The sequence below is a fragment of the Atractosteus spatula genome, chromosome 7 (assembly GCF_055471065.1).
Source record: "Atractosteus spatula isolate fAtrSpa1 chromosome 7, fAtrSpa1.hap1, whole genome shotgun sequence".
NCBI lineage: Eukaryota > Metazoa > Chordata > Actinopteri > Semionotiformes > Lepisosteidae > Atractosteus > Atractosteus spatula.
In genome coordinates this window covers 17,398,600-17,418,162 of record NC_142712.1, presented here as the reverse complement: position 1 = coordinate 17,418,162, position 19,563 = coordinate 17,398,600, and the positions used below count along the sequence as shown (strand labels likewise).

Below are 19,563 nucleotides of genomic sequence, written 5' to 3'. Positions count from 1 at the left end.
ATGCAAGTCCAACAGAATAAATCAGCAAAAATCATGCAGACTTTATCAAGTTCAATATCAAAAAGCTAAAACAGCATGTGTTCCTTATTTTGCTACTGAGTTCATGTAAGGTCTTGGCTTTTCTTACTTCTTTCCTTCAGGGGAGTCCAAAGACGTCTTCTACACAATCTCCTCTGGCGATCCGGATGGCTACTTCACAGTGGACTCCGAAACGGGGGCCCTGCGCACCAGCCTTCCTCTCGACCATGAGGCCCGTCCTTCTCTGGAGCTGGAGGTGCAGGCTCGCAGTGGCATGCCTCCGGCCTTTGGGCAGACGCGGGTTCGCATCACCATCGCGGATGTCAACGACAACGCTCCCTCTTTCCTACCTTCGTCCTCGGAGTCCCTGCTCCTGCCTGAGGCCACCAAAATGGGCACAGTGGTCTACAGGGTGCGCGCTGAAGACCGCGACTCGGGTCCCAATGGGCAGCTGAGCTTTGACCTGGCTTCCACCGGGGGGCAGCGTACCTTTGGCATCGAGCGCAGTAGTGGGGAGATCCGGCTCATCGGAAGCCTGTCCTACGAGACGACTCCGCGCTACGACCTGCAAGTGACGGCCAAGGACAGTGGGGTGCCCCAACTCAGTGCGACCTTCACCCTGGTGGTGCACGTGCAAGCTGAGAACAACCAGGGCCCAGTTTTCGACACCCTCACCTACCGCGTTGAGCTGAAGGAGGGAACCCCGCTCAACACGCGCTTCCTTCAGGTGCGAGCGCTGAACCAGGAAGCTGCCAGCAGCCCCACTGGGAGCACAGCAAGCTCCAGTCCTCTGGCTTACCACCTCCGCCCGGATGGAGACGCGGCAGGTTTCGGCATTGCTTCCGACTCCGGCTGGCTGTTTGTGAAGAGTGCCCTGGATAGAGAAGCCAAGGATCTATACCTGCTGACTGTCCTAGCCACCTCAGGAAGTGGTCAGCTGAAGAAAACGGGCAGCGCCACTGTCCGAGTGTCGGTAACAGACGAGAATGACAACTCCCCCAGACTTGCACAGGAGCGGGCTTTCCTGGCAGTACGAGAGAATTTGCCAGAAGGTACTGGTTTTGGAAGAGTATCGGCAACTGATCGGGATGCAGGGCTTAACAGCCGCCTTACTTTCCGACTCCTACACCCTGACCGGAACTTCCAGATAAACTCCCAAACTGGTAAGCTTAATACGTTAATCATTTTCCCTTCTATTCTTTTTTTTTAGTAATGTGAATGTGCTATTCAGATGGCCAAGCTTTGGTTCTTAGCAGGGGCAAGACACGGTTCTTAAACTAAATGCTCAGTCTCTGGAGTCCCAGGCAAGCATCAGAAGTCACTGCTGTGTGGTAAGCAGTACATTCCCAAGATGACCATCAAGACATAAGAGGTTGAAAGTCAAACTTCTGATGAAATTCAGTAAAACTGATTCTGTGCTGAGCTGCTCAAGATTTCTGGCAGCAAGATTGCTTGGCAGCAAGGCCATACCTCCAGATGAAACTGAACAGTTTAGCAACAAACTCTGCCTAGAAAATACTTGGATTCTTCCTCAGATTTCTGTCATCCTTATAGCCTGGAAAGCTTTGTTTTTCATCAGCTACAATGTGAGAGCATAGCCGGTGGTCTTGACATGAATCTTCTGTATGCGTCACTGTTGTGTTTAGTTTTTTTAAAAGACATCTAATGTAAACATGCATGGCCAGCTTTGCTGACAGCTCCCTTCTCCCTTCCCCTCCCTGCAGGAGAGATCAGCACACGGACCGCTCTGAACCGGGAGCACCAGTCAAGTTACCAGCTGGTGGTGGTGGTACAGGATGGTGGCACGCCCCCTCGGAGCGCCACGGGCACTGCACACATCACGGTGCTGGACGAGAACGACAATGCCCCCTCCTTTACACACGCAAAGCCCGGGAGGGACCTCCTCATGCAGGTAGGAGGGAGCCTAGAGCTGCATTGTCAATGGGTATGTTCTTGCTATGGGCCAGGCTTGCAGCAGAAGTCTAGGTCTAGCTCACGCAGAGCTGCAGATTGCCTTTTCTACAGGGATGAAAGGCTCTATTTCCCTCACAGGTGCAGGAAGGCAAGCCGTCTGGCACTTTGATAGGAATGGTGCAGGCTAAAGATCCTGATGAGGGAGAGAATGGGACCATCTACTACTCTCTGTCAGGTAAGAGAAAACACACAGTGAAGAGGAATATGGTCCCAGGGTACCACTATAAAAAAATATTTGCATTTGAAGATCTTAGGGCTTCATTTATTCAAGTATCCTCATATATTTTGAAAGACAGCTTTGGAAGATTTTCAAATGACTGATCATGTCTAGCTTAGAAGAGGCAGCTTCTCTTGTGAGCTAAGATTTAAAATTACACAACTTTGCCCAGTCTTGACTCATCAGGCCCCAAATCTTGCTAGTGTTTCAAGAGATACTCCAAAAGTTGGGAAGAGAATTATCTGCTTATTTCTACAACACTCAAAATCACACTTCAAAATGTTAACTTGTATGATTTACATGGAAATAGGGAGACATATTACAATATTTTAATTTTCGAGGCGGGGGGCTTACAGCAGTTATGCATTCAAAGGAGCATAGTGAGTAGTCTAAAACTTCAAGGCTTACTTTCTTAAGGCTTGTTTCCATTAAGATTTTGTTGTGGATGCTTAAAAAGTAAAAGCGGTTATTTTTACAGGCTATTTGCTTTTTTAAATAAAACATTTATCATCCATTTTGTATTTGATCTGTTTCTAAATGCTTTTTTGCTGTGTACTGATCTTTCCAGGCCCTAGGGCGGAACGATTTTCTTTGAACCCAAATACAGGAGAATTGAGGTCATCTTCTCCCTTGAGTCGTACCGAAAGAGCAGAGTATTCTTTCACTGTGACAGCCACAGACCGGGGCCAGCCAGCTCAGAGCACCTCCACCACTCTAATCATACAGGTGAGCCACACCTTCAGGCAGGTCACAACCACAGTACGAACAGACAGCGCTGTTTGTGGGGCTGTGTAGAAAGTGGGATGGAATTCCGGCAAGGAAACTTACCTCCTTCATTCACAAAACAGAAATTCTAGGATATACAGAAAATGAGCAAAGTAAGATCAAGTCTTTTTCATAAAGTATTTTTGCTTAAAATATTTCTGAACAGTTCTGTAATTAACAGATATCTTTAAATGTGCTGTCAAATGTGTTTAGAAATCCATGGACTCAACAGACGATCATTATACCTACCAATCAAGACGATATTCTTTTTTTCCTTTCTTTGGTCTCCAATGCAAAAACAGGTTCCTGCTTTTTTTGTGTTTATTTGTTCATGTTGGTTATCATAGAATTCAAATGTACAGCTGTTCCCCCTAAACTTTGTTAACTTTTAGTCTTGCACAAGTAGTTTTGTGTACAATGAAAAAATAACTTGTTGTTGGTTCACATTTGGATTAGCTGACCGCACATTTGAATGTCTGCCCGTGAAAAGGAAACAAAATAAGATCCAGCCGATATTTCCTGTTTCAGATGGGGGTTTATTTGCTTGTATAAGTCTTGTAACCTAAACTCAAGGTGTGAAACCAAATGCACTCTGGGGCTTGCTGGTGTACGTTTTCGGGCTGTGCAGGACTTGGAAACCAGAGCTCAGCCTCAGAATGATATCTGAGCATTGGGGACCCTGGTAAGAGGCACCAGTAAAACGTCACCTGTAAGAAACCACGTTTGCAGTGTAGTTTAATACAACCTCTAGGATGTCATTTCGGTCACAGGGGTGATTCAAAGTGCAAGATCTCCATCCCTAGTTTTGAAAGATTTCTAAAAAAAAAAATTCAATTCAAAACTGGAAAATGTAAATTTGAATCAAGTAATTGCAGCAGGATCCTGATTGTGTGCAGCTGTAGACTTCGCAAATCAAGGTCAGAGCTTGTGACACTAACATTTTTAATATGGTAACCCTCTTTTGAACAGACAGTAAAATAAGAAGTTACAGTACATAAAATGTTTGATTAAGATGAATTAAGGTAATGAGTTAATACCAGACATAAAGTCCAATGCCTCATTCTTCTAGCTTAGAAATACCTGCATGTACCCTGTCAGTACCTGCAAAATACAATAACTAGTAGTGTGTAGTGTTCTTTTATTATGAGTTTTTTAATACTAACTGTATGTCTAATGAAACATGTAAAGGCTGAAACTGAACTGTAACTTTTCAAAACTTTTAAACGTAGACTGTATCCAATTCAATCTTAATTTTACTACCAAAAGCAATGTTTCATGGTTTTAAAAATAACCTACAGTAAGATGACTTTTTCCATATCAGTTGAAAAAGTTGAATAGTTTTCAGCATTATTCAATTTGTAGTTTAGAAGTGTTTTTAAGAATGGGCCCCTAGCTAAATTTAGATTTTAGAACTTTACTTTTATCCCTTATTATTATTTTTCCTGGCAAAAAAAACATAACTGATTTATAATAGCATTTTTTTTCCTACAAAGTGGGGATTACAATCAATCTGTCTTTATTTTCTGTATTTCAGTGTACTTTCTTAACTGTCATAACTATTTAATTCTAAAAGTTTATTCATGCTATGCATAGTTAGAAAATAATTTATATACCCCTTGATTTTGATTGATCTAAATTTTGAACACATAATGCAATTAGGGTTCTTCATTTTTGTGGTTCATTTTTAATCATCTAACATGACACTGAACTTAACAAAAGCCAGGCATTCACATTTCTAGTCCTCAGACTCCATAATTCAGGTTTTCTGTGTGTTTTTTCTTTAGTTGTAAGCATTCTTTCACCTGGAAGAAGTGTTAAATTGATCAAATGAAGGTTTAACCAGAAACGTTTAACCCTTCTCCTCAGCCATCAGCTGTTAAGAATTTAAAAAAAAACATAAAATGTGCTGAATTTGGTTCCCATCGAAGCCACTAAGTGATTTGCTTCATAAACCACCATTACAGGGCAAATGTTGCCGATCGCTGATCCCAGAACCAATTTTACTCACAGTACAATACTGCAGTATCATAATTGAGTACATCTCTTCATGTTTTGGGATAATATTGGGTTAAGTTATGCCAACATTTAAAAGGAGAAACCTAGATAACCATTCAGTTGAAAACTGATATTTATGTTAGTAGTGTACAATAGTCACAAGTATAATACCTAATTATTATAAATAATAATTATGCTTAACTCAGTGACCACTGATGAAACAGCATAATCACCATAGTATCTTGGCATCTTGCAAAATTATTTCATATTTCAAATAAATATTTTGATCTGAGATTACATACATAATTCAATTACGATCTTAATTTTTGTGTAAACAATTAGGGCTTCGCTGTTCTCCTACATGTGTGAATCATATATGAGTATGTTTATAAAGTTCAACAAGTTGCAGTTAACATCTATTTTCTTTTCTGATCTGGAAGGCATTCACAAGAAATCAAAACTGAAACCAAAAAAATGAAAAGGGACAGTATGTATTACAACTATGAGATGACTTAATGTCTTCTTGCTCTATCTTTTTGAAGGTCCTTAGCTCCAGTAAGACAGTTCCTAAACCCAACACCCATGCTGTGACCCTAAAATCTATAGAAGGTGCCAGACCAGGCTCAGTGGTTGGCTCGGTCAGGTCACATGACCAGCAGGTCGTGCCCGAAGAAGGTCAGGTGACCTACACGGTAGTGGGGGGCACTGATCAAGAGGGCACCTTCATGGTGGACAGATTGACCGGCGACGTCTACTTAGCAAGAGAGCTGGACTATGAACAGGGAACATGCTATACCCTTCAAATCGAGGTAGATGACTTCTCCAAAGCTTATCCCACCAGCCGCATCATCACATTGGACATAGATGTTCAGGACAGCAATGACCATGCACCCCAGTTTCCAGAGGATCCAGTTACCATTGTCATTCCTGAAAATATGGAACCCGGTTCTTCCATCTACGCTTTCCAAGCTATCGACAAAGATGGCAGTGGACCAAATAGTGAGATCCGTTACACCATCCTCCACCAGTGGCCTGACAGCAGTGACCTCTTGTCTCTTGACCCATCAACTGGGGTCCTGTCCCTGGGGCAGATTCTGGATTGTGAAACAACCTCTTCCCTGTTTCTGGTCATAAAAGCCACAGACTGCGCCCTCAATGCAAGTCAGCGCCATTGGGGTTCGGTGACAGCCAGGATCTTTGTGACAGATGAGAACGACAATGCCCCTGTCTTCAGCTCCCCCACAGCGGTCAGCGTCATGGAGGACCAGCCCGTAGGCTTTGTTGTGCTGTATGTCATGGCGCAGGATGCTGATCAAGGAGAGAATGGCCGGGTATCATATCGGATCCAGGCAGGCAACGCTGGAGGAAGGTTCAGCCTCAACCCTAACACAGGTAAGTTGTCTCCAGTTTTGTAATGCCAGCGACAATTTAAAAGATGGCGTTTGTGACGTGTAGCTGTGCTATACAAGAACAGAAATCAGTTAAAACTTCACAGTCCTGTGTGAATCATTACATTTTTGTTTTTATTTCTCTTATCAGAGGAGTAAGCAGGCCCAAGTAAATCTAATTTTTTCCTACATTCCCTGCTCTACAGAGCTTGACCTACCTTTCAGTGCTCATCTCCAACAGCTATGAGCTAAACAATGTGTTTTCTGCCAGCAGTATTATTCACACACAGTGCTTGCTTGCTTGTCTGTGTAAGTATTCCAATAGAACATAATTCAAGGATGATGTATGTTCCTGCATTGCTAATGTCAGAAATTGTTTAAAATCTGCAAGCACAGACTGTAGTTTTTCAACAATGAAATGTCTGAAAACCCTCTGTCAACAGAACAGAAGGTCGTTAGTTCACCTGTCCTTTGTTGTGGTGTCTCAGACACGTGTCAGCTTTAGATCACTCTGAAACTGCCCCTGGCTGATAGAGGAGTAGAAACAGCCAATATATTTCATAAGTGTTATACAGTGCGGAGACTACAGAAGATATTCCTCTTGAACTTGTTTGAGCACAGCTGGCCATTTGTAAAAATTAAAAATTACATTTTTTTCCCTAACCATAGTTACACTAATAATGGCCGAAATGAAGTTCTTTTTTTTTCATTCCCTGAGGAAGGATGTATTGTAAATATACCTGTATCGCTCACAATTAATGATGGTTTGTTTGTTTATTCTTTCCCTTTAAAACTTTAACTAATTATTTTAAAGTTCTCCTTTAAAACCTTTGATGGCAAAACGTAGCATTTTAATGTGGATACACACTTGTTAAAATCTGGTAGTTACTAGATGAGAGTGAATGCATTTTGGTTAATGCTTTTCAATTTAGGGTTTAGAACTGATTTGAACTGATCAGAACTGATTTCAAACTACATTTGAACTGTGTTACTGAATGAAATTCTGACTGTTTTCCAGATTGTTTCAGCAAAAACTCTAATTACCTATTATGGCTAAATAAGTTTCAATACTGCAAGTTCTACGTGTGATATTGTCACATAGGTCAACCATGTCAGATGTATGAGTTTCAAAGTATTCTTTATTTTATTAATAAAAGCATTATTTTATACCAGCATCTAAGGGAACAACACAGATTCAATTCATCTGATATTTGTCATAAATACTGATATTTGTCATGTAATACACAGTATATTACAACACATTCATAATGAAATATTATTCAAAATGAATTTAAAAATTATATTTACTGAATTTCCTGGTCTTACACAACCCATAGGGGTGCCTTCTCCCACAGACATGGATAGAACACATCACACAGCATTAACATCTCTGCTGTCCACCAGACAAAGTAGTGCATTCCATAGGCCATAAAAGCTCCAGCTCACAGTCAGTATAACACCTTGTAGAATTGAGGTTTCCATGTGAAAAATAAAAAGTATCTGTACAGTGCAGTTTTTGATTTGTGTTCTAAATGTAATTTTCACTACGTCATATACTGTTTTACATTTACAGAACAACATGCTGTGGAAACAGCAAGGAGAGTCAGATGCTTTGTGCTACAGTCATAGCAAGAAAGCAGCTCAAACGTGATTGTTTTTTCTATCATATTTTATCAAAGGTCTGCTTTACGAAGACCTTGTTGAACAGTTCTCGTCATTGGTTCAAATTAATCCTAAACAGACTGGAATAAATGGCATGCTATCTTGGTTGAAAAAAAAAGAGCTTGTAAAACAGCACCCTAGCTCTTACTCCACACACGGAAGTTTGTTTTTCGCATAACTCTGGTGGCCAAATTTAAACCACAAAATTGAAATTGAATCAATGTGAGCATACCCGTCCCTATTCACATTAATAAAGAGAAAGGATTTTAAATATAAAGGGGCATGGCAGGCATTAGAGTTGCGTGTTTCAGTGTGTGTTTACTGTTTCTCTCTCATTATTGTGGCCTTCACAGTGGAAAACTCATTAAAGCCAAATGGTTCTGTTTTACGGCTGGGGTGGTAGCTCTCAGGTAGGCAGGCTTCATGTAAATAAGTTATTTTTACACAACATTTGCTTTAGCACTCGGTTTATACCCCTGCATTTCTGCAAGTCCTTCTTTTCAAAAGTTTTAGGAATTAGTTAGGAGAATTCATATTATGGAAGGTGTTTCGATTGCTTCTGAGCTCATCTTCAAAGCCTGAAAACGATGTATGTTTCTAAACCTAAATATGTTTGTTTTTGAGCATCTGCACAGTGTGGGGGGCCATGATCACTTCAATTAAAGAACCACAGGGTCATTTTTTCAGCTGTTTCTTTTATTGTTAATTAAAGCAAAAGAACTTGAAACATTGCCCATTTTAATGCCATCCAAAATTTAGGTTTAAACCTCAGTTGAAAAACTAACTTGTGGTTTTCTTAGCTTTACCATCTAAACTGACTGCCAGTTTTACGTGACTGAAAGTATAAGATATGTTTATCAGCTGCTGTATACTGCTGGAATTGTGAAAGATGTTCTTTGGTTCTGTGGAAACCCAGAATTCTTGAAAAAGGTGAATGTTAGAATGAGTTGTGTTTTGATATTACACCTGAGTGTGTTGTCTAGCAGTTCAAGAAAGGCTTAAATGCTCCTTTTCTAACACTCTTCTTCTCCCGTCCCTCATGGTTCTCTTTGTTCCAGGCTCCCTCTCTATTCTCAAGGCTCTTGACCGTGAGGAACAAGCACTCTTCAATTTGACGATTGTCGCAGAGGATCATGGGACCCCCCAGCACTCAACTACCCAGTTACTGTCAGTGCAGGTGATCGATGTGAACGACGAGGCACCGTGGTTCGCAAAAACTGAATTTGAGGCCCAGATTTCCGAGAATCAACGAGCTGGAACTTCCATACTAACTGTGTCAGCTGTCGATCGTGACCAAGGTAAATGCAGACTGAATGGATGTGATAGAGGGCACCTCCATCTGAGATTGAAGTAGGGAGTAGAATATTTGGGACTGAACTGAAATGTTCCAACATTTGTATAGGTTAAAAATAGAACAATAATTTGGTGATTAGAGATTATTGTAGCCAATGATGGTGATGTACTGTAAATCAGGTTATTTGACTCACAGTTCCTAAACGTTTATCCCTTGAGTTTAGTTTAGTCTCTGTAAAAAAGATGTACAGAGGAATCCTTCTCATTGATTCAAAACAGGACTAATTAGTGAGAAAAGAGCTTGTGAAAATAGTATATACCATTAGACAACTGTACAAACCATAAGTGAATTTGTATTCACAAAGGTGCATACATCTTTGGTAACATGTACCTTGGAAATCATTAGCTTATCATTATCTCATGCTTAAAATAGCATGTGTACAGTGTATGACTTGAACACAGATCATGCGAGAAGATGTTCCATATCAGAAGGTGCACCTGAAGTAGTGTGTAGCACTGTACTTAGATATCAATATCTACATAAGAGAGTGCAGAGAATGAGAATTTATCAGGAAGTGTAGCAATAGAAGTATAGTATAGAATAGTCTAAAATATTTAACATATTATTTTATAAGTCATATTATACAGTATGTATTGCTGTCATTTAGTCTCTGGAGTTTTCTTCTTCCCCTCTCCCTTGATATCCCACATTGATAAGGAGTGCCTCTGTGCTCAGATTAACTGCTCATTGTGCATGGTAACATCTTAAAGATCTCAAGGTAAACATTACACTTGCTTTTCATCAATTGCAAGTGTGCTCATGAGTTAGGACTACTTCATAGATAGAAGAGCCTTTGTGTGTACTGTGTGCATATCTTTGCCATCATGACACATGGCCTTCCACTTCATTTACATCCTTCAGAATACATTTTCCATATGGAAAACTTCACATCAGGTTTTTAAATGTGCGTGCATGCACATGTGAGGCCCTCAGATGCTTCTTTTCGTCATTTATGAGTATAGCTGTTTATTGTATGCCCCAGTCTGTGGCTTTCATTCTTCTTATCACGTTGCAACCTTTCGTTAGCGAGCCTCTTAGTATCTAAAATCCATTAACTTTTTCATCAAAAATGCAATTTGTATACGTATCAAATTAAACAATAATACATTTATCAACTTTAATAGGTATAATGGGTGATGTACTCTTATCAGAAGCATATTAGTAACATGGCAGCAATTTCGTATTGGGTGGAAAATTCTATGAAATTCTATGGATTTATCCACATACTTCACCATCAGTGGTACTCCGTTTCTAGAAATACGTATGGCTTTACACTTGAGGGATAAATGTTTCTATGATGACTTTGTTTAAAGAGCAGTCGACCTGTTGTTGAAGCATGCCAGGATATTCAGAAAGTCAGAAGTCTGACAGAGGAGGATTTCACACCTCTCAGTAAATGATGGTTCTTCCAAAGATTTCACCTGTAGACTGTGTTTAGAAAGAAAGTTATTCAGTTTTTTTTTCACAGGCTTGTCATGATTAGCAACAGTTGTTTTTAATTGTCCAGGATGCAGAGTGGGGTACATTCCTCCTGTCCTGAGTCAGAAGCATATAAAACAGAGGGATTATAAACTTTCACTCCAGGACCAATTAGTGAAGTAAACAGGTGACCTTGCCAAATAATTCTGCACTAGCACGCAATCTGACTTCCAAAGATTACAACTCATACTACAACAGTTTACTGCTGAGAAAGCAACAGAAAGAACTGTTGTGTCGAACATGCTAGTAAGAGAAGCTGATACTAATAATTATAACGTGACTTTGCTTATTTGGTCCAGGATTTTTTCCAGTGTTTCTGAACAAGACAATGCCTGGTTGTCAAACATGTGGTTATTATCCAGTGAAGCATTAATTCAACTGCTTGGTAAACTTAGATAAGGATTCTTTTTCTGCTCTTTCAATAGAGCATTTTTTTATTCATTTAAAATTTATTTAAAACATTATGCCCCCCTCATCTTCAATTAGTGGTATTGTCCTTAAGGTTCCTATCAAAGAACAGCTACAGTGATATCAGACGGCTAATAGAAATACAGTACAATGCAATAGAGAATTGACTGCAATCATTTAGCAAGAGTGGCAGCATAGTGTTGTGAGTAAGCTGCTGTACTTGTAGATTCAAGTTCCTACTGCAGACACTGCTGTGGTACTCTTGAATGATTTACATACTTTGACCTGGCTTCCTCTGCCCAACCCACTGTATACAGTAAGTGGGGACCAGCTTTACTGGTGGTATCCGGTGAGGAGAGTCACGTGCTTTCTAGTCTGATTAAACCTGCTGAAACGAGGGTGAGCTCTGACTTTACCTTTTTACTAGGTGAGAGAAAGTAGTATTCTTATGTAGAATAGTTAGTAGAATACAATAATTGCCTGTAAGGACTTTGGGATTATGGAAAAAAGGATAATTCTTCTTTTTTCTGCTCTGTCATTTTCACTACCGCTCCAGGGACAAATGGCTTGGTGACTTACGGGGGTATTGCAGAGGAGGCGTTCACTGTTGACCCGGTAACTGGGGTCATTTCATCCACAAAAGCCCTGGATCGCGAGACACAGGAACGCTACACTGTCACAGGTAATGGTGCCAGGACAATGTCAGTGAGCCATTGGAACTGAAAAGTTTTTTAAACCATTAAGCCTTTCCAGACAATGAGACATTTTATTGTGCACCTTTCTGTAGATGCTTTAGTGTTAAGGCCTGTCTGGAACCATTGCTTATTGTTTTCTTTATAGTCTACGCAAAAGATGGTGGCATGCCTCCAAATTTTGCCAAGGCAACCATCAAGATCAGCATCCTGGATGAGAATGACAACATTCCAGCCTTTGGGAAGGATATGTACAACCTGGAAGTGCCTGAGAACCTGCAGCCCGTGGAGCTCTTCACATTAAAGGCCACAGACCTTGATACTGGGGACAATGGAGAAGTGGAGTACAAGATCATTGGTAAGATTCCTGTTTAAGCATTAAGGCCTGATGGAGCATGCACAAGGTTATGGTAGATTTTGGTGATTCTTTGCAAACAAAAAAATAGCCAAAATGTTGTGGAAAACTTATTACACCAAATGTTTTTATGAAACATTTCCTGAATATGTAGCTTTTGTATCATAATTGCTATAATGATATTATGATTGATATTTGTACAGATTTAAACAATGGCATTCAGCATTTTGTGGTTTCAGGTATTTCATATATTTGAAAGTGAATATTAATGTGATAAGTTATGTTCCTTCATTAAGCCCCCCCATGGCTTTATCACTCTCTGTTGTTGTCTTCTTTAAGATGGAGATCCCACCAGTGATTTTCATCTGGACAGCAGCTCTGGAGTGCTCTCCACTTCAAGGCCCCTTGACAGGGAAAGGAGAGCAAGCTATTCTTTGACCATTGTAGCTCAGGATCACGGAAAACATAAGCTCAGCAGTACAGTCAAAGTGGAAGTGATGGTTCTGGATGTCAATGACAACAGTCCCAGATTTGGACAGTCCGTTTACAATATAGATATTTCTGAAAATGCCTCTGTTGGCAGGCTAGTGCTTGAAGTGACTGCTACCGATGAGGATGAAGGATCCAATGGGAAAGTACTCTACTTCTTGAGTAGTGAGGCCCGTGGCATGTTTGACGTGGACCAAAACACAGGTAGAATTACTACAACAGGTCCCCTGGACAGAGAAAAGCGAGCTACTTACAAATTTTTGGTGTGTGCTGTGGACTCTTCTCCATCTGCTCCCAGGAATACCACAGCAGAAGTTACAGTCACCATACAAGACGTTAACGATAATGCCCCCTTTTTCATTCAAGACCCACTTATCATCAACATCTCCAGCAACAGTGTCTCCAATCACCAGGTAGTGGCTACCATGAGAGCAGAGGATAAAGATTTTGGGGCCAATGGGTCCATTTTTTATCGGTTTGCCACCCCAGCTCGTGGGTTTACCATTAATTCTCTAACGGGGGATATCCAGGTAACTGAGAAGTTGCTCACTCTGAGTCAGAAACAGAGAACGCTGCTAATAGAGGCGATGGACCAGGGGACCCCCGCACGGTCCTCCATTGGTGTGGTGGTGATTTACATCAAAGAGGAGGACTACAAGGGCATTCGTTTCTCACGCAACACGCGAGATGTGAGCCTCCCGGAAAACGCAGCCTTGGGTTAGTAAAAACCTTCAATAACTGCTTTAAACTCACATGAGTAATTTTGTATTTTTCATCAACTATGGAATAGCGTTACAGATTTTAAATTGATACAGAAATTTCTCATTTGGCTTGTTAGGTCCAGAAAGTAAATATAACATAAACAAACAATTCACGTTGTGAATATATTACCTAGAGCCACCATGGAAAGATGATGCTGTAAGATAAAACCATTTAATGTTCACCTCAAGGTGAACATTTTATAAAACAGTTCTCACTCTTCCTCTACCCCAAAACCTTCATTTAATCATCTCCAGGTTCTAAAAGTTATTTTCTATTTGTCAGTGTTGAATTAGAAACAAACTCAATATTTTGATTTCTTCATTTTGCTTTTAAGAAAATTTCGTGTGTATGTGATTTTTGCCTTATGACTGGACCAATTTCTCTCAAAAAGTTTTAACACTCACTCTTGCCTCCAAAAGCCACAAAAGAAGTTTTAGGCTTTGGACATGAGTTTGGAAAGTGGGGGTACAGTGTGGATTCTATTGCAGAATCAGGGTGAACATGTTAGGCAAAATCTCAGAGAGTTAAAATTTAATCTCATGTGAACTGACTCCTCAAAACTAACATGCACTGATTGTGGTAGGAGTTTGTAATAACAGTTAAAAACTGTTACTTACACTAGCTCTGCGTTGTGTGTCAGAGGAGCACTGTTTTCATACAACAGTGCCCCCTGTTGCCAGTCGGATTCCAGTAGGAATGGATACAGTCAGTGGAAAATGATGAGATGAGGAGAGTAACATTTTGCAATCCCAAGTTTGGGACATGAGAGAAAAAAAAGTTTGTTTTTAGGTAAAGGAAACAGGAACACATGTTTTTATTGAAATCAGGTTCACCGTCATAGTTTATTTTTGTGATGGAACTCGTGATATTTTGCTAACACTTCCACCCTGTTTAGGATTTATCTAACCGTTGCTTTGAAGTGTTTTCATGAGCAAAACAGACAAACAAGAAAAAAATTGCTCTTTAAGTAAAAACAGCCATTTGCAATTTGTTAATAAGCTCCAGCCCACAGTGCTTGCAGGGATACTGCGGGAAGAGAAGATTCAGTAGAAAAGCCTGTAGTGACCTGATTTTCTTCTGTTTTCCCCTCCCAGGTACAGCTGTCGTACAGATCCAGGCACAGCATCCCGATGGCTCTAACCGTGGCATCACCTACAGCATCTTCAGCGGAAACAGACTGGAGTCGTTCCGCATCAGCGCCAGCACAGGTCAGACACTGTCAACAAGATGAATGGCAGATTGTTCCACGCTGAAATCAAAATAATCCTTAATTATGTAAATTTTTTCAGTGGTGCATTCAGTTAAGTAATTGAGACTAAAATAAGTTCAAGTTCATAACCATCCTTCCCTTAATTACAAACAATAATAATCTGCATTTTTGGAGTACTTTCCATCGTGGAGCATGCCAAGTTATTTTACACATACTGTAGGAGCGGAGACACTTCATCTGCCATCACAATTACTTTTTTGTAACAGTTAATCAGAACTATAATCAGTACTTGGCAGATTAGAAGGCAAAGTGAAAAATGATTACTTAAATGTATTTATGCCAATGGATTTGTGAATGCCACAGCTGGTTAAGACATTGGTAAAAAATTTTATTTATAAAAAACAGCAATTCACAGAATTCTGGATTCTATTGCTAACTTACAACTGGATTTTATTTGAAGTTTGGGGTCAGGAAGAACTGTGTTAACTACCAGTCTACCAAAAACACTTAAAGTGTCGTTTAGAGCCCTGCCTTCCCAAGCAGTGATCATCTTCAATTTTGCTTAGAGATTTGAAAAGACCTGGCTTCATGGTGGTATTGCCATTCGCCACTTGAAATTTAAATGCTAGTGTTTTGCATTACAATCTGACACTGATGTGTTCAGATATTCCTAGCTTATGACCTAGAAGGCCTAGAACATTTGTAACAAATGACAAAAACAATGAAACAGCATTGTTGTGTACTTTGTCCGAAGTTTTTATGTTCATATATTGCTGCATTGTGTCTACAGGTGAGATCTGGGTACAGAGTTCCACTGGCCTAGACTTTGAGGAGACTCCCAGGCTTCGCTTAGTGGTGAAGGCTGAGACACCATCTTCCAGTTCCTTCATGGCCGTCAATTTGATTCTCCAAGATGTGAACGATAACCTGCCGCGATTCCAGTTGCAGAACTACATTGCTTACCTACGTGAGGCGCAAGGCTATGACTTTCCCATTATTCAGGTAAAGATTCCAAGAAAATAATTTCTTTTTACTGTGTGTTCCTTTCCTTCACATATTCATGTCCGGAAGACAAATAGGTAGTGGAACAAAAAATGGAAACACAAATTTAAAGTTATTCAATTCTGTGTTGGGCCGCAACATACAGCCAGTATGAGTCTACCAACATCTACAGTTCTGCAGGAAGCTGGTTGAGGTGATTGTTCTGGAAAATTCCATAAAAGCTTCACTGGGTTCAGATCTGGTTGCTAAGAAGGCCATGAAAGATGGTTAACAACGGTGTCAATATCATCAAATCATTGGGAAACCACACATACTCAGACAAGTGGATGGGGGCATTGGTTAGTCATCCTATAAGACACCCCTCCCGGCTGCAATTAAATGCTGCAGTATGGGGTGAAGATGATCAAGTAGTGATAAGCATTGACCTTGCCTTCTGAGGGAGTGAGTACTTCCAAACCATGCTGGAAAAAATGTGCCCCACAACATTAAGAAAGCACCCAAACTCTTCATTGTTTGAACCAAGCACTTAGGGCTATAGAGTTGTTTAGATTGGCACTACATGTCCTTTTCGAGACAACATGGTAAATGGGTGATTCATATGACTCTATCACATTTCACTGCTGCTTGGTAGTCCATTGCCTTGGTGCTCCTTGCACCATTGGCCTCTCAAATACGCATTGCCAGGAGTGCTAAGTTATTTGGGGACTGCAGCCTGACTATGGTACGCTACTTTGTGGATTTTTTTTGTAGATTGTTTTTAATGAAACTGTCTGCTCTCAACTCTGGTTGAAATTTGCAATCATTTGATCTGCAGTTGCTTACCTGTTTTGCCTTGCACTTTGAATTAATGCAAAAATGTCACGATTCTGCCATATGAGATCTGGAGCATGCTGACATCACCTTACACTCTTGCTGATGAAACATCATCAAGTGAAGCGATCTTGGACACTGAAGTTCATACAAAACGCAACAATCTCCTCTCTTTCAGATTTAATAATTGGAGGCCACCGGACTGTACATGAATTCTTATACATGATTTGCTTAATTAACACATGAGCTACACTTGGGTGGAAACCTTTGCTTTCAGTTTACTTGGTGTCCCTCATTTACCCAAGTGTTTCCATTTTTTTGTTATAATTTTTCTTTTGGCTACTTCCTGTTCAACCCCATTTTCCAATGTGGTCTTCTTCACTTAATAGCGCTTTTTGCATAGCATGATGTTTAGCATTATTAGGGTTAGGCAGTGCTTTATTTGTATCCAATTGTTCTTATTGTTCTTATTTTTTGATTGGAAGATAAACACTAATAAGGAACACATGACTTTCTTTCCTCAGGATGTTTTCTGTAAATTTGAATTAGTTCAATTAAATGGCTGTTGAGCCTATTTAATGCACTGCTTCACTTCAATCAGCTCTAGATAAATTGTTAGCATGGAGAGGCAACAATAAGCATGCATGGCAGAGGCAAGAGAACAGAGAGAAAAAATACTGTCTGAGCAAGAAACGAATGTACTAACTAACTAACTGGATCTATAGTAAAACCTGTTGTTTAGGGGGATAAGTGAACCACCTGCCTTTAGCAGTTAGGGTTGCTAATTTTAGAAGCGATACTGTACTATGTGTTTATTGCACCTTAATATAGCTTTTTGTATCATACCAAAGCTCATGAATAAAAAAGGGTTTTATATAGAGAAGCGACAGAAATCTCTGCAACAGAATTCTTTTTTTGTTAGTAGTAATTCATTTTTTCTTTCAGGTATTGGCTGATGATCCAGACCAGGGTCAGAATGGCCAAGTGACCTACTCCATCCAGTCATCCTCTATGAGCGGCCTTTTTAAAATCGACCCCTTAACCGGCAGCATCACCACAGCAGCCATCATGGACCGGGAGATCTGGACTCAAACAAAGTGGGCACCTATTTTTTTCTTGTTCTTGTTCCCTATAGATAGATAAGACTTTATTGATCCCGAAGGGAAATTGAGGTGTTACAGCAGCCCAGCCCAAGACAAGCATAAACAGACATCAGAATAGACGAAAAATTAAAATAAGAAAAGCAATACAAAATAAATATAGTTAGGTGTGTGCAAAATATGTTCATAGTCACTGTAAAGCAATAAAATATGTGCAAAATGCACAGAGATGTGTACAGATTGAGTGTCCAAAAACTACAATAGTGCAACATGCTGTCCATAGATGAGCAGAAGAAGGGCTAACAGTCCTAGCCTAGGGCAGTGTTATACACCCTGACAGCCATTTCTATAACATCATTTCTAACTTGACAGTACCCTTTGTGGTTTGTATACTGTATATACAGTACTGTAGCTTTCACAACACCCGATGCTCTGCTTGATGTTTAGAAGTACCCAGTAAACTTCACAATACTGTCCCACTTTTTTCTGAATGTCTGTAAAAAGGAGTGCAGCTTTCTAATGAACTAAGCTCATTAGTACATAGAGATTGCTTGGGTTTCCTTAAAGAACTCAATGTATTTAGATAACTTTCAAAAGAGCTGCCCCTCACCACTGCTTTAGTTAGAGCAATTTTTTGCATTACCTTAGCTGAATGTGTGATATCAGGTTATAGGTTTTGCTGTTTAATCAAATTTAATTTAATAACAGAAAAGAAGTTTCTAAAAATTGTAAATAACTCATGAAAGGAAACTATCAGTGTGGACAAAACAGTCTCAAAACTTGTTTTGTTGCATTAGGCTTGTTGTCGCGGCAACAGACAGAGGAAGCCCCAGGCTCGCGGGGACTGCGACTCTTACTGTGGTCATTGTGGATCTGAATGACAACAGTCCCACAATCCCCCTGCCTCGCGAAGTCCGAGTGCCTGAGAGTAAGTAAAATCTGATTCACATCCAGATTATAATGCCTTTGTCTCCGGGGATAATATTGGAAAGCATTTCTAAATACTTGTGCTTTAAATTTCCTCTTGGCTCGCTGTGTTATTTTCTATTTTCTTCCTAAGTGAAATTATCCATTCTAATTTATATTTGTTATATTTAACATAACCAATTGCCAAATTTTGAAGGACAGAGAAAGCTGGAAAAAATAATTGCCAGTGCATGAGGGCTTGTTGAGGATGCTGACTTTATTTTACAATACTTGTCTTGATTTCATGAGCTCATGTTTTGTTTCTTCTTGCTGTCTTTCCAGACACACTGATAGGAACAGAAATCACCCAGGTGACAGGAAATGATGTAGATTCAGGCCCCGCCCTCTCCTATATGCTCCAGCTGGACAGCCAGTCCCTGGGAAAGTTTGGGATCCACCGATATGGGGGTGGGATCTCCCTCACTGCCCCTCTGGACTACGAGGAGAGGACCTGGTACACACTCACAGTTCGCTCCTCGGATTCCAAACATGAGAGTGAGGCCAACCTGACTGTGCTGGTAGAGGATGTTAATGACAATGCCCCAGTGTTCACCCAGGACCTGTACCAGGTACTCACTCCATTCATTTAGAAATAAGATTATACATGTCTTCTGTTCATCTCTGACCAGCCCACCTGCTTTTTAATCTGTAATTCACATTGTTGAGACGTTTTTATTCTATAGTTAAAGCTCCAAAGACTTACCCTAATTAAAAACAAGATAGTTTTTCTAGCGTACACTTCTTAAATCAGACTCAGTATTGCTTTATTGTTATAGCATACAGCTGAATGCAGCACAGAAGCAGAAAGTTATTAGAGCCGGAATTAATTTTACTGAATTTAATTAATTTTCAATCCATTTCAAAATCCTAGTTTGATTTTTTTCAAAATATATTAAATGTTGGAAATGCAGATTTCT

General features: G+C 40.1%; 1 protein-coding gene across 1 annotated transcript in view; it reads left to right on the top strand.

Moving 5' to 3' along the window:
- LOC148830663 (protocadherin-16-like) overlaps positions 1 to 19,563 on the top strand; it is a 125,905-nt gene that overhangs the window by 99,960 nt on the left and 6,382 nt on the right. Inside the window, exons 5-18 of the mRNA XM_088919960.1 lie at positions 153 to 1,181; positions 1,743 to 1,930; positions 2,071 to 2,167; positions 2,778 to 2,935; positions 5,512 to 6,361; positions 9,078 to 9,317; positions 11,817 to 11,942; positions 12,101 to 12,310; positions 12,647 to 13,513; positions 14,653 to 14,766; positions 15,559 to 15,770; positions 17,526 to 17,677; positions 18,478 to 18,608; positions 18,929 to 19,215. Of these exons, the coding sequence (XP_088776086.1) occupies positions 153 to 1,181; positions 1,743 to 1,930; positions 2,071 to 2,167; positions 2,778 to 2,935; positions 5,512 to 6,361; positions 9,078 to 9,317; positions 11,817 to 11,942; positions 12,101 to 12,310; positions 12,647 to 13,513; positions 14,653 to 14,766; positions 15,559 to 15,770; positions 17,526 to 17,677; positions 18,478 to 18,608; positions 18,929 to 19,215 (4,661 nt within the window). The remainder of the gene's footprint in view (positions 1 to 152; positions 1,182 to 1,742; positions 1,931 to 2,070; positions 2,168 to 2,777; positions 2,936 to 5,511; positions 6,362 to 9,077; positions 9,318 to 11,816; positions 11,943 to 12,100; positions 12,311 to 12,646; positions 13,514 to 14,652; positions 14,767 to 15,558; positions 15,771 to 17,525; positions 17,678 to 18,477; positions 18,609 to 18,928; positions 19,216 to 19,563) is intronic.